General features: G+C 41.1%; 1 protein-coding gene and 1 long non-coding RNA gene across 11 annotated transcripts; both read right to left on the minus strand.

The window, feature by feature from the left end:
• Positions 1-4279: 4279 nt before the first annotated feature.
• On the minus strand, positions 4280-8640 carry LOC307037709 (uncharacterized protein). 10 transcript variants are annotated; one of them, XR_013807762.1, is made up of 7 exons: positions 8522-8640; positions 8098-8158; positions 6745-7347; positions 6500-6637; positions 5075-5405; positions 4848-4918; positions 4280-4410 (listed from the first exon to the last, which is right to left on the minus strand). XR_013807762.1 is itself a non-coding variant. In XM_079678770.1 (5 exons), the coding sequence occupies exons 4-5, from the start codon at positions 6552-6554 to the stop codon at positions 5155-5157; spliced, it is 306 nt and encodes a 101-aa protein (XP_079534896.1). In that variant the 5' UTR covers positions 6555-6637; positions 6892-7347; positions 8098-8158; positions 8522-8640; the 3' UTR covers positions 4280-5154. The 10 variants fall into 10 exon arrangements, 3 of the variants coding, with proteins under 3 accessions (XP_079534896.1, XP_079534894.1, XP_079534895.1); XR_013807763.1 differs by having other exon boundaries at positions 4848-4946; XR_013807766.1 differs by adding exons at positions 5585-5704; positions 5798-5820 and having other exon boundaries at positions 4280-5405.
• Positions 8641-14358: 5718 nt separating this feature from the next.
• LOC307038118 lies at positions 14359-15261 on the minus strand. The gene is made up of 2 exons (XR_013807898.1): positions 14928-15261; positions 14359-14490 (listed from the first exon to the last, which is right to left on the minus strand). It is a non-coding gene; the product is annotated as an uncharacterized lncRNA (long non-coding RNA).

Consider the following 15261-nt stretch of genomic DNA (forward strand, 5'->3'; position numbering starts at 1 on the left):
CCACAAATGCCAAGGCACACGCCACGGCGAGTAGTGGCAACACTCATTGTGTTCTAGTATGATAAATTAAATAACATTGTACCTTAAAAATCAATGCATTCGTTCATTTGACACGTTGGTGGTTTTAGGTAGGCTATACAGCGACCCCTGGCGGTTCTAGTGTGAAGTAAAAGTAGAAGTAGCCAACCTAAATGTTGGAATACTCTGTTACAATTAAAAGTCATGCATTAAAATGTTACTCAAGTAAAAGCGCAAAATGATTAGCATAACAATATACTTAAAGTGCATATTACATGTTTTCATTATAATGATTGATCATGAAAGTGTTCTCAAAGCTGGTAAAGGTGCAGCTAGTTTTAATGACTTTGTATACTGTAGTAGGGTATCTTGTGAATTTACTCCAGGAGTAACTATAAAGTCTGATTTAAGACTTGATTATATGTATCATCATTAATCAGAATCTGTAGTAAGTAACTAAAGGTAGCGTATTAAATAAATGTAGGGGAGTAGGCTACAATTACACAATTTACCTCTGAATTGTAGTGGGGTAAGTAGCCTACTACGTAACATACCATTTACATACTCAACTAAAGTACAAGTAGGCTATTTCTAAATCACAAGTACAGTACTTGAGTATACAAGTTAGCCTATTTCCCACCTCTGGTCAACAATGTTAGATCTTTATGTCAACTTACTAATAATATATCTTGAGTATTATCATAAAAATAGCACGTTTATTTATTTTAACAAACCACGTTCTCCAAGTAAAATCTATAGAACATATCATGTTTAATCTTTTTGAAAAATATGATCGGACCATCAGTCTTGTGTACAGATCAGTCCGATAAAGTCATGCCAAAACACCGACATTTTACGCGATAAATACGGGTTTAAATATCAGCATTTGCCACGGAAGGCGAGTGGCAGCTACCGTAAACCTTCTCTTAACTCTTAACTTGTGGCATTTACTTGCCACGGCAAGTTGTGGCATATACTTGTCACGGCAAGTTGTGGCATATATAAGTCGTGGCATATACTGGCCACGACAAGTTGTGGCATCTGTGGCATATACTTGCCACAGATACCACATCTGTGGCATATACTTGCCACAGATACCACAGATACCACGGAGTAGCGGCCTCCGTGGCAGATGCCGGAAGTACTTGCCACTGCCCGCAGATGCCACGAAATGCGCTTGCTGTCTCTCCAAATCTGCGAGGAGCTTGGTTACATTATGCAGTCGGTGATCCAGTCACTCTTTCAGTCCGTAAATTCTTAAATTGAATTTTCGGTTTTGATCTACAAAAACCTAAATTTTCTGCACACATTTTTCGTTTGAACTTTTTAACAGTTTGTAGTCGTTCTCTAATTGAGTCATGCGACTGTCTGTTTCGTTAGCCGACTCCTCCAGATCTTGGATCTTGCAGACGCTGTTCGCCGCTGTCACTTGGAGTTGGATAGGGAGTCCTGCATTGGTTTTAATTTATCCTCCAATGCAGAAGTGATCTCCTCTCGAACGATATCTCTTATGAGTTTTCCAAGCGATTCAGGATCCATCCGGGTGCTGCGGCGTGGTCGGCATCCGCGAAGCTGAATAAACAATTGGCCCGGTGTGATCAGACTAGACGTGTGGTAAAAACAAATTACACGCCGAAATGTTCTTCGATATTAATATTTGCGAACGCTTTATTTAAAGCTGTTAGATCCTTCTGAAAAAGTCCCTTAATGCATATTATATGAGGGGGTAGTTGGCTGCGAGCTAGACGCCTTCACTGCATGTCACCGGAAGACAGTGGCGAGCCGTCAGGGCCCTCTAGGCCCTCTGTGAGGGCCTAAGATATTCTACAAAATAATATTTTAAAACATTAAAAAAGTAATATATATATATATATTTTTTTTTTCAATATATTTTTTAATATATTTTTTTAGTTATATTTTTCATTAGTTTTACCAAAATAACTTGATTTAATTGTATTTAAAATAAAATTTCCAAAGAAATAAATCCTTCAAATCTGCCTATTCAGATTCTGTTGGAATGTGAAGGGTTAAATGAAAGAAGCTCGTCTCTGCGAGTTACTGTGAAGAGAGGAGCTGTTGGACGTCCAGGCGGTCCAGCTATGAATTCACAGAGGAGAGAGTAATGTCAAATGACAGTACAATTGAACTTTCGCAAAGCCACGCCCCCCCCTTGGTTACTGTTGCTAGTCCGACAAGCTGAGAGCCAGATGCGTTAAACAAAGCCATAATGGAGGGTCTCCGTAACGTCGGAGTCGCCTTAACAGACTCATTTTGGAGCAATAACGCAGCAATATCCTCCAGGTCCCGACAAAAGGGGCTACAATACGCTATGGAGGGTTATATCCACAGTATAAACATTAGAAAAGAGGGAGGCACAACCTCAATAGAGGCACTTGCATACAGGTCGCAGTGCAAGAGTGAAAAACCACATGAGCTGTATGTCAAATTCGACGGAATTATTATTATTATTTTGGAATAAAACAATACAATCACAAGAGGCATTAAATGTTGTAGTTTGTCTAAAGTTAACTACCGTTTCCTTGGTGGCTTTCTGCATCCACCTTGTTGTTCCTTTGTGGGGGTCGGGGTGCCCACTTGTGCGGCAGGATTAGGGAAGTCGGCAGTAGGCTTTCCATTAACAAAATGCTACAAAGATTAAAGCAAAATATAAATGAATGATTGCCTGTTGGCTTTCTTGTTTGTACTTTGACGACAGGTAGACTAATAACGGAGCTCAGCTGTTCAGACATTATTATGCATCAAGTGATATACATGGTCAAAATGACCTATAAGCACACAGCTTACAGCTGTAGTCGTGTGACTTTAGCTAACGTTAGTTAGTGAAATTAATTAATTAAATTAGTTAGTGAATTTGTGAATGTAATCTTTGCTAGCTAGCTAGCTACGTTAGCACGTATTTACCTTTGAACAAACGTATTTGTGTTTGTTGATATTCGCCATATTCAGCTGGGCATGGGGCCTGCCGCATTTCTTTATCCACTGGCGGCATCTCTCCTCTCGGGTTTTGGGTTTAGGAAACGGGTAAAATATCACCCCCCCCCCTCTAAGCTTATGGGATATCTGCTATCTGATTTGCAAAGACCATAAGCACAACGCTTCACCATTTTCGCAATGAATTTGAACGCTAAGCTTGTCGTACTTCCAGAGGGAGCCGCGCACGTGATTGAATATGATTGGACAACGGGCATTTAGGGGCGTGGCTTTGCGAAAGGTCAATTGACCAATCATATCTTCACTCAAATGGTTGGGTGCAGAGTTACGACAGCGGAAGTCCAAAAACGGTTATCATCACGTGGTTCATGTAGACGAGGATCGTTCCCCGGAAGTTCATGGCGGGCAATGTGAATGGATTGATAACAGGAGATAGAACTACGATTTTTGGTAATTATTAGTGAATAAAGGTTTTGATTTGCAATATTTATACAACAAATCGATATGTGTATGTATTTACATCAATATGTTTTAAAAAACAAAATAGAATTTGCTAATATTAAGTGATAATATTAGGATTAGTGTGAACAACTAGTTTACATGTTAGGCTAACAGTGCCATGGTTAAAGAGCCTGTTGCTGTTTATTTATAGCTTTGAATTCTTTAAAACCAATATTATCTTCTTAAACTTGTATGGTAGTCAGGAGCATCACTTTCTAATGTTTATTGATATATTTAGAGGGAGGGGATCCAAAGGAATGCTTCAAAATTCTGATTAGATTAATTTCTACCATTTTCTTAAATTCATGGTAGTTTCAGTAATCCCATGGTAATTGAGGACACAAGTTATCTAAATGACTAATGTCATCTCTATGGCTTTCAGAAAGAACAGGAGACCGACAGGTGACTATCAAAAGACTAGCAGCAGCAGCAGCAGCAGCAGCCTCATGATGATGATGATGATGTTAAATGTGTTGTTTTAGGAACATCCATTGCAAATACATGGAATTCAATAAACATTGAATAGCATATCATGCAGTTTGTCTGTGCCTTTTCCTCCTTGTTGTCCTGGTTTGCTGTGCTGCCTCCTAGTTGCCACCATGGTTTGCTGTGCTGCCTGGGGATGCTCAAATCGCTCCGAGAAAGGAGTACGAATGTACGGCTTCCCCACTGACCCAGAGCGGAGGAAAAAATGGCTGGCTCAAGTCAGCAGGAGCAATTTCACGACCAACAGCAAAATATATGTGAGGTAATTATATACAAACACTGCATTTGCACTTTTTCACAAAACGAAAACCACACCATTGGGAAAGCTTAATGTTTTGTTTAATACAAAAAAACAGGGAAAGGCTTGAAAAACACAGAGTTGAGAATCAGGGTGCAGGGTGAGGGTCTCAGTGCAGGTATTCAGGCTCCATTGAATCCCCTCTGGTTCTTGTACTGAAAGAGGGAGTAACAGACAGGAGAAAGGGTTATACACACCTATATAGCACACCTATTGGATGGGAAATTGCCTTGGGGAGATAAGGTGTGGTCTTTGTTCCCAACTGAAGTTATGAAACTTTATTATTTGTGAGTTTAACAAAGTATGACAAATGGCATCAGTAACAGATGTGATATGAATTTCTATAAAGTTGTCTCACATTCTTGGTCATATTTTATATACAGTATGTAATGAGTATAACATGTCCAGTAAGTATAAAGTGTTTCCTAATACTGTGTATTCAACCACTATGGAATATTTATGTGGGCAGACAAAACTGAGTTGTTCTGTGTGTGAAGTAACCTCAAGTCACTCCGCAGGCACACTTTGATGCAGACCAGTTTGTCAAGACAAAAAAGGGCAAGACTAGGCTGAGAGCAGAGGCTATACCCACCATCTTCGTGCATCGGCCTGTGGTCAAAATGAGAAGGGCCCCTGCACCATGATTCACCCCGGGACCTGTATCTACAAAGCCCATAGCTCATGATCACAGCTATAGTGTGAAAGGTGACACAGGTATAATAAGTATGAACTCTTAGTAACAAAAGTAATATTTCTTATTTTTAAGTGGTATAATATTTTAAATTTTCGAAAATGTACAGTGCCATGTCTTCTACTTACATTAGTCTCAAAGATTGAGGGAAGAAGGGATGAGGAGACCGAGAGAAAGGAAAGTGAGGGTGAAGAAAGAGAGGACATGGCTAGTGAGGAGAGACAGGGAGGGTGGACACCACCCACTCAGCCAGCAGCCAGTCAGCATACGAGGGAACCAGCAGCCAGTCAGCATACGAGGGAACCAGCAGCCAGTCAGCATACGAGGGAACCAGCAGCCAGTCAGCATACGAGGGAACCAGCAGCCAGTCAGCATACAAGGGAACCAGCAGCCATTCAGCATACGAGGGAACCAGCAGCCAGTCAGCATACGAGGGAACCAGCAGCCAGTCAAACAGATCTATTAAAAAAATTAAAGAGAAAATTAAAGAGCCAAGAAGGAATCACCAAAAAAGCAAAGGCTGCACTAAGAAAAATCAGGAAGGAAAATGCAGATCTCAAGAAAACAATGAAAATTAGGGACAACAAATATAAGAAAACGTTTTCAAAAGACCACCTTAAGGCATTAGGCAGACTCACCAGGGGATGAAATGGAGCAATGAGACAATTAAGAAGGCTTTAAAAATGTGCTTTGCGTGCGGACCAACGGGTTACAAAACTCTGCAGGAATTGCAGATTCCCCTTCCAGGAATAAGGACACTGCAAAGAAGGATGCAGTGTGTTAAGTTTGAGCCTGGTGTGTTGACAGAGGTCTTTGATTTCCTAAAATTGAAGGCAGATAGATTGACAGACCTTGAAAGGGAGTGTGTGTTGACCTTGGATGAAATGGCAATCACACCAAGTGTGGAGTTAGACATGATTACAGGCAAACTGTAGGGTGATGAGACTCTACCAGGTCACACAGGGGTGGCAACACATGCTTGTGTGTTTATGTTGGCTGGAAACACAACACGGTGGAAGCAAGTAGTGGCATATCATTACACTGGCAATTCTACCAATGGAGCAGAGTACAGGCCAATCATTATTGATATAATACAGAGGGCAGCATCCATAGGGCTACATGTGCTTGATGTCACCACCGACATGGGTAGCCCTAACCGAGCCATTTGGAAATCCTTTGGGGTGGACCAAAATAAAACATTGGTGCCACATCCAGCAAAACCAGACAGGCAGCTTTATTTCATGCCCGATGTCCCAAATCTGGTAACATTTTTAAAAAGTGCCCTTGTCCGTGGGCAGGTCTTCATAATTCCTGAGGATGTTGTTAACAGAGAGAGCCTCCCCTCTAACGAGGTTTCTGTGGTCCCCATTAAGGACTTATTGACCTTTCAGGAAGGGATGGCCTTAAAAATAGCTCCCCATCTTTCAGCTGCAGCCATCGAGCCAAGTCACTTTGATAAGATGAAGGTTGGTCTTGCTCTAAATGTGTTCAGTAAGGCTACAAGTGCTGGGCTGAAATACATGGTGCAGCAAGAAAACCGCCCTCTGTCCTACCTGACGACAGCGGGGTTCCTGGAGCAGGTTGATCGTTGGTTTGATCTGATGTCATCTCGCCATCCAATTTCAGCCCTGAGCAGGCTCAAGATGGAGGAGTACCAAAAGAACATCATCGTCCTCCAGAACATCGTCCATCTGTTTCGTGGGATAAAGATAGGTCAAAAGGGAGGTTGGAAGACTGTTCAAACAGGGGTGATAATGGCAACAACATCAATTTTGGCCATACAAGAGGAGATGCTTACACAAGGACACAGGTTTGTGTTAACGTCAAGGTTCACACAAGACTGCCTTGAAAATACATTCAGCTTTGTGAGGTCTAAAAATCCTGTCCCAACTCCAGTGGAATTCCATCATGCACTGAGAATCATATCTGTGGGGCAGTTCCTCACCACCTTCAGCTCTGGGAGCTACCAGGAAGACCACAGTAGCTTTTTGGCAGACTTCCTGGACACAGGGGAGCCAAAAATCACTCCATCAGTCAGAGTGGAACAGCTAATGGCGGTGACCAGAGCAGCTGCACCTGACCTCACTGAGAAATGTATTCTTTTCCATCTTGCAGGCTACATCGTCCACAAAATCATCAAGTTTGCCAGCATCTGTGAAAAATGCAAAATTGCAACAGAGCACCATGATGAGAGTCCTTCTGGTGACAACAGCTTGTTAGTGGACTTAAAAGACTTCAAGGCAGGTGCTCTTTGTCGTCCCTCCCAAGAAGCCTTTGACTTCATTCACCAAATTGAGGAACTATTTAGGACCAAGACTGGTTCCTCCCCCATGCAGCTCCCCAACGCAGTGGGTGTCTCGGAGAAAGAAGCTCAGGCCCTCTCCAGCAGGCTTCCGTCATCCTGTGGAGTACAACAAAAACTCGTAAAAATATTCATACGGCTGAGGGTGAGAATTGAGGCCAAACAAATCAGAAATGACAGAAAAAAATAATAATTAAAAGATAGCCATTTTGGAAGCAAGAGCCAATCCAAAAAGGTGAAAAGCAACAACAGCAGCCAAGCTACCACATCCAGCAACCCCCAAACAGATCCACAGCTGCAATCATTTCCATTAGTCGTTGCAATGGAAATATTTGGACTAAACATTGCTCTTCCACCTGCCAGCACCCAGCTAACATCACTGCCCCTCCACCCGTAACATCACTGCCCCTCCACCTGCCAACATCACTGCCCGCCACCTGCCAGCACCCAGCCAGAGGAGCGCAAACAACAAAAACAAGCAAGGTGTCCCGTAATGTACCTGGAAGTTGGGTTGGCAAATAGGAGTAAGAGAGGGACTTCAAAAACCTTGGTGGCTCTCCACTCATGTTGTTACAGTTGTCTTGGTTACAGCTCTCAAGTTTTTTTTGTTGCCATTTCCACATCTTTAGAAAATATGAAATAAAAAATTGAAGTGAAATCAACCTCTTCTCTGGAGAACACACTTTGATTTCTCTGTCTTGTGAGTATGCAGTCTTGCTCTTCCACCTGTAACATCACTGCCCCTCCACCTGCCATACCGTAGGTTACTAACAAGATTACTTATATAATACAGTGATAGAATACATGTTTAGTATGCTTACTTATATAAAACAGTAGTATTAAACTTACCTTGTGTTTTCACTCTCACTTAAGTCCCTCTCCCTTTGCCATCAATCCAAAATCAGCTGAGCTGCAACATTATACAGAGAGGTAATAATCAACATAATCACAAGGACACAATATGGCTCTGCTAAAAACACTCACTCTTACACGCACCAAAGTTATATTTATCTAATATCCCGTTTAGAAGCCCCTCTTCTCTAATTCAACAACGTTGGATGAAATGACATTAAGAGAACGGAATTTACAATTAAAAGGCTGTTCAACGTGTGTTGCTAACTTGATCCGGTATCCTAGCTTTATCTGTTATCTGTAAACGTTCCCTAAATCTACTAATTTAGGGATAATCCACTGACATCCTTGAATACACATGTTAATTTGAATCCTATGTACTGATAATATCCGCAATATAAATCTTTAAAGTTCTTCTTACCTTTAAAAGTCCGTCACGAACGGTCTATTATGCTGCAACTCTACAGCTCTGCTAGCCTTGGCGCTAACTTCCGGGGAACGATTGAGAGGCTCCACGATCTGCCATTGCTGTAAAAAAAGTGGTCCATAGAGAGGCGAAGTCACGCCCATCTACTTCCGGTCCATGGGACCCCGGAAGCGAAAAATTATACATTGAATTCAATGGAGAGAGAAAACGTATCTTTTGATCCCGTTTGAATTGTGCCACGAACTACACATATGATGTTTGTCAATCTTAAACAATCATTTCCATGTCAAAAAAGTCAAATTTTGTCGTAAAACTGTTGAAATATAAGACTATGAAAAATACGCGACTACAAAGACTACAAATCCCAAATCCCATTCTGGGTCGCGTATGTGATGTCACAGGCGATAATGCTCCAAGTGGTTGCGACTCGTAATTAAAGCAAAGAAGAAGAAGAAGATTTCATAACTGATTTATTCCCTCCAATAAATATAAGAGATTGTTCCAATAAATTCACTTTTACAAGATGCCTGTGTGCTTTGTACCATGTTGTAATCACAAAAGTGATCATACCACTTGCTCGTTCTATCGCTTCCCGTCTGATGAAAGGACCAGGAGTCGCTGGATCAGACATATCAGGTAATATCATAGGTAATATACATGTTGTGCATGGAACATAGTCAAGTTAGCTACCTAGCTAGTAGGGACGAGTAGCGAGCACATTAGTCAGCATTACATTACTTAGCTTTGTCAATCATCTTTAGTAGCCTGACCATGAAGTTATTATTTTATTACATGAAGTACACCAAAATGTTAAACAGTAAGAGTAGTCATCATGGTAAGTATTTCGTGAAACATTTGAAGAGTAGCCTACTGCGCCCTCCACCGGGTGCTAAGGAAGCAGTTCAGGGAGTCGAAGGAAGGAAGGCAGACAGGGAGCTTTGCATGACATTCTTCTGGACATGTGTCATTGTGATGACAGTGAGGGTGAGTCAATCTGTTTGTTGGAAAGACAGTAGTTGAGTGATTACTGAGAGAAAATTATTAAAAGAGATAATTATTCAGTGTTGTTACTTTAAAGTGTTGTTACTGACCTTTTTCTCTTTTATTTTCTTTACCTCACCTGTAACTGCTGAGACCCTGAGGAACATGCACACTGACCTGCTCTGACAACCTGATTTCCACTGTACGTAATAGTATTTGGTTATGGTATATTATTTATATACATCAAAGGCACAATGCACCCCCCAGAGACACACATGTATTGAGTGTAATATTTTGCATAGGTCATGTGAAATCATCTTTACATACTAGAAAACTGTAGGAGCGGCAACTTGTTTTGAAATTGAATTTTTAATATCCGATAATAAAGTTGATCTGTTTTCTTTATTCTTCTCTCTTCCCAGCTCCATCCATCACCGTTCTCTGTTCCTGCAGGTCCTGCTTGCTAATCAATGCTTTATTTTTTTACACAATTACAAATAAAGTCAATGTATTGTATGACAGGAAGTTGTGCTTCATTCTGAGTCAATAATAAATTCATTCTGCCTTCAACTGCAAAATGATTGTGGACTGCACCAACATCCATGTAGCAGCCCCCAGTAAGAGTAACCAAGCAAAGCTGACACTCAACATACAGCTGTGCTCTTAAGTTGACATGAAGAATTTGTGAAATATTGGTAATTATTTGGAAAAAATGACTGACGATGCAGAAAACTTTTTTATTTAGGAACAGTGGTCAGGTGAAGCATTTATCACTCCATATGTGTCACACTTAAAAGGCCAAACACACTGGCCAAACACACCTCGTTTACAACTCCCAAGTTGACAGCCATGACTCCGTCTATATTGTACCCCCCAAGCACCCTCTTCATGAGGGACGCGCATGGAGTGGATGAAAGTCCCGACCTCAGCACAGCACCAAAATTGCTGGCTGTCAACCTGCCCTGCCTGTGTAACTGCCACTGAGGATTTGTCCGCTGTCCTACGGTGGCTGTCTGGATGGCACCTTGCTGGTCTCTGCTCAGTCGCATGGAGGCAAGAATTGCCTCAAGCCCCCGACCCCCATGCTCCTTCACCAGCTCCGGCACGTTGAAAATGGCCTGATGTTGAGGCTGCAGCTCTGGCTCAGGTGACAAAAGCCATGCCATGCCACGCTGCGCCCCTCAGTGTAGACCTGAACCAGTCTACTTCCTCAGTGGCGAGGTCTCTGGCCAGTGGGTTGTATGTCTCCTCTTGCTGTTGGTAGAGTTGAGACACCAGCTGGACTACTTTTGAAGTGCCAGGCTAACTCCACTGGCACTCAACTTCTGTGGAGCTGATCTACCACATGGCAAATATTGCCAATGCTGCAGCGTGGCTGCATTTGTACATCCCCCGTGCACAACCACAGACAGCGCTCTGCATCGTGCCATCCTCTCCCATGTAGATCTGTACAAATAAAGTAAGTACCATGTTTGTTAACATGCTATAATAGATTGAATGAGCGATACAAGGATGGTCCGGATCTGGGGGTGGGAGGGTTTATTTTTCCAAAATGTTGTCCTCTTGTCTGATTGTTGTTATTGTTTGTTTTTTCTGTATTTTTTGTAATTTGTGTTGTATTGGTTGTGATTGTACTTTGAATTTTTTTAAATGTGTATTACATTTTTGAAAAACATTTGATAAAAAAAAAAGGATTTGGTCAGGATCTAGACTCAGTGTGTAGTTTATGAATTAATCAATGCTCTCTACATTAGGAAAACACATACCAGTGTACCAGAGGGAGTCACACACAGCTGTGCCTAGATAACCAAACAAATTGACAAGATAACCAAAATCCTTGAATCTACACACAGCAAATAAACTCAAATGACGCAACGAGATGTAAAAAGGAGATCACACATATAGTCGATATAAAACTGGCCGCTTCAATTTGAAGAGCAACTAAAACAAAACACGGGAGTGTACCTTGTTCTTGTGAACACTAATGTTATCCACAGCATCCACACCCGTATACAGTACACCCGTTCTAGGTTCTGATTGGCTCTCTAGGTTGGCATTCTAGCTTCTGACTGGCTGTCCAGGTTGTCAATCACAGCCGTGGGCATATTATACTAGTCGACTCGTAACATCGCTAAACTTTTTTTCTTGACGGTTTTCTCAGTCAACTAATGCTATTGATAACAGTAACATAAATTAACACAGCCCTGCACACTGCAGTCATTATATGCCGGGTCTGTGGTTCATCATCTTCTTTTTCATTCTCCTCCTTATTGACTGACATTAACGTTAAACATTCCACTCATGTTACTCACCGAAACCTTGTAAAGCCGGTCTCGCATGCTGGCTCTTACAGAACCGACTAACTCCCCTTTCGTGTATGTATAGCTCTCAACGTGCCCAGACTTGTAGTGATTTTCACCTCGTTTTAAACTTTTATTCTCATTCTGAAAGAATGAGGTGAAATGTGCCAACGTGACAGCCATCTTTGTGTTGGTGACGCGTATTGTGCGGGACCAGAGACATGTAGTTCACTGAGCGGCTTAACACAAAAAAATGTGTTACTTCACAGTTTTACGACACATTTTTATTTTTTTTTGACTTGCAAAATGTTCTTTTAAATTGACAAACATCATATGTGTAGTTCGTGGCACAATTCAAACGGGATCAAAAGATACGTTTTCTCTCTCCATTGAATTCAATGTATAATTTTCCGCTTCCGGGGTCCCATGAGCTCCCCCGGAAAGGGAGGGACTTCGCCTCTCTATTGGAGTGAACGGAGATGACGTAACTGGTTGGGTGTTATTATCGCGGACTTTATGACAAGTTCCGCCCGCTGTGAAACTTTTCTTGTTTCGAACAACAACTTCCTGTCAACAGCGTTAACTCGCCTTCAAAATAAAAGCATGACAAATTACACTTAAGTCATACAACTGCAACGAAAGTAAAAAACACAATGCAATATCCTTTTCAATTTCAGTCGCATGCGCAACTTTAACCAAAATGCTCGTTCACATCAAGCACGTCAATTTGCGTACATGTAACAGCACCGCACGTTCATGACAGCATGGTAATGGCTTGTTTTATGATGGATTTGATATTAACGAGGCGGCAGTTAGCAGCTAGCGGCTAGCTAGTAATTATGCTAATGTGCACATCAATCGTTATGTACTTATATTACGCTGTAACAGGATCTAGTGATATACAAGCAACAGAGCTTCATTTAGCATGAAATAATTATTGCACTGCTTATATATATTAATATATATATATATATATATATATATATATATACAGTGCAATAAGCTTCTTAGTGCAATAAGAAGCAACAGGGACGTTAATCTAACGTCGGTTAAATTAACTTTATTTAATACAACATTTACGGTACAAGATTTAATCATACAGCCCATGTAGTATAATATTTTACAAATGATGAATTACAGCAAGCATGTGCAATATATCCATTATTACAGCTCCGTGGGATGCCAGTGAGACGATATGGGTCCGTTGTTATTGTGCATCCATGAGTAAAGATAAACGCATGTAGTGCTGAACCTGCTGAACACGTACCATGAACGTGCCGGGCGGCGCGGTCCCGTGGGTTAGATGCGCGTTCATAATGCCGAGGGATATAACTCTCAGAATAACGTTATTAGCACATTTTTACAACTTGAGGAACGAATGTTTTTAATAAGGGCTATACAAGCGTTCATACTGGGTAGTTTATTTAGTTAAAAAAAATATATCCAACGAGTTACAGACCACTCTTTCCCAATGTAAATCAATGAGAAAAAGTGTTTCCGGGACCAGCAACCAAACGGAAGTGTAGTACCGCCGTTTGGCCACAACCAGCGCCATATAGATAGAAGAGTTACGACAGTGGAAGTCCAAAAACGGTTATCGTCACGTGGTTCATGTAGACGAGGATTGTTCCCCGGAAGTTCATGGCGGGCAATGTGAATGCATTGATAACAGGAGATAGAACTACGATTTTTGGTAATTATTAGTGAATAAAGGTTTTGATTTGCAATATTTATACAACAAATCGATATGTGTATGTATTTACATCAATATGTTCTAAAAAAATTAATAGAATTTGCTAATATTAAGTGATAATATTAGGATTAGTGTGAACAACTAGTTTACATGTTAGGCTAACAGTGCCTTGGGTTAAAGAGCCTGTTGCTGTTTATAGCTTTGAATTCTTTAAAACCAATATTATCTTCTTAAACTTGTATGGTAGTCAGGAGCATCACTTTCTAATGTTTATTGATATATTTAGAGGGAGGGGATCTAAAGGAATGCTTCAAAATTCAGATTAGATTAATTTCTACCATTTTCTTAAATTCATGGTAGTTTCAGTAATCCCATGGTAATTGAGGACACAAGTTATCTAAATGACTAATGTCATCTCTATGGCTTTCAGAAAGAACAGGAGACCGACAGGTGACTATCAAAAGACTAGCAGCAGCAGCAGCAGCAGCAGCCTCATGATGATGATGATGATGTTAAATGTGTTGTTTTAGGAACATCCATTGCAAATACATGGAATTCAATAAACATTGAATAGCATATCATGCAGTTTGTCTGTGCCTTTTCCTCCTTGTTGTCCTGGTTTGCTGTGCTGCCTCCTAGTTGCCACCATGGTTTGCTGTGCTGCCTGGGGATGCTCAAATCGCTCCGAGAAAGGAGTACGAATGTACGGCCTCCCCACTGACCCAGAGCGGAGGAAAAAATGGCTGGCTCAAGTCAGCAGGAGCAATTTCACGACCAACAGCAAAAAGATATGTGAGGTTATTATATACAAACACTGCATTTGCACTTTTTCACAAAACGAAAACCACACCATTGGGAAAGCTTAATGTTTTGTTTAATACAAAAAAACAGGGAAAGGCTTGAAAAACACAGAGTTGAGAATCAGGGTGCAGGGTGAGGGTCTCAGTGCAGGTATTCAGGCTCCATTGAATCCCCCTCTGGTTCTTGTGCTGAAAGAGGGAGTAACAGACAGGAGAAAGGGTTATACACACCTATATAGCACACCTATTGGATGGGAAATTGCCTTGGGGAGATAAGGTGTGGTCTTTATGCCCAACTGAAGTTATGGAACTTTATTATTTGTGAGTTTAACAAAGTATGACAAATGGCATCAGTAACAGATGTGATATGAATTTCTATAAAGTTGTCTCACATTCTTGGTCATATTTTATAGACAGTATGTAATGAGTATAACATGTCCAGTAAGTATAAAGTGTTTCCTAATACTGTGTATTCAACCACTATAGAATATGTATGTGGGCAGACAAAACTGAGTTGTTCTGTGTGTGAAGTAACCTCAAGTCACTCTGCAGGCACATTTTGATGCAGACCAGTTTGTCAAGACAAAAAAGGGCAAGACTAGGCTGAGAGCAGAGGCTATACCCACCATCTTCGTGCATTGCCCTGTGGTCAAAAAGAGAAGGGCCCCTGCACCACGATTCACCCCGGGACCTGTATCTACAAAGCCCATAGCTCATGATCACAGCTATAGTGTGAAAGGTGACACAGGTATAATAAGTATGAACTCTTAGTAACAAAAGTAATATTTCTTATTTTTAAGTGGTATAATATTTTAAATGTTCGAAAATGTACAGTGCCATGTCTTCTACTTACATTAGTCTCAAAGATTGAGGGAAGAAGGGATGAGGAGACTGAGAGAAAGGAAAGTGAGGGTGAAGAAAGAGAGGACATGGCTAGTGAGGAGAGACAGGGAGGGTGGA

Source organism: Notothenia rossii, assembly GCF_949606895.1.
Source record: "Notothenia rossii genome assembly, chromosome: 4".
Taxonomy (NCBI): domain Eukaryota; kingdom Metazoa; phylum Chordata; class Actinopteri; order Perciformes; family Nototheniidae; genus Notothenia; species Notothenia rossii.

What these genes read in the sequence shown, in the direction of transcription:
- LOC307037709 (XM_079678770.1), bottom strand. Translation starts at nt 6,554, where the DNA reads ATGACATCAGATCAAACCAACGATCAACCTGCTCCAGGAACCCCGCTG. An exon ending in AGGAACCCCGCTGTCGTCAG is followed by an intron (nt 5,406 to 6,499) that starts GTAGGACAGAGG and finishes TTTTTTTAATAG; the next exon opens with ATCTGTTTGACTGGCTGCTG.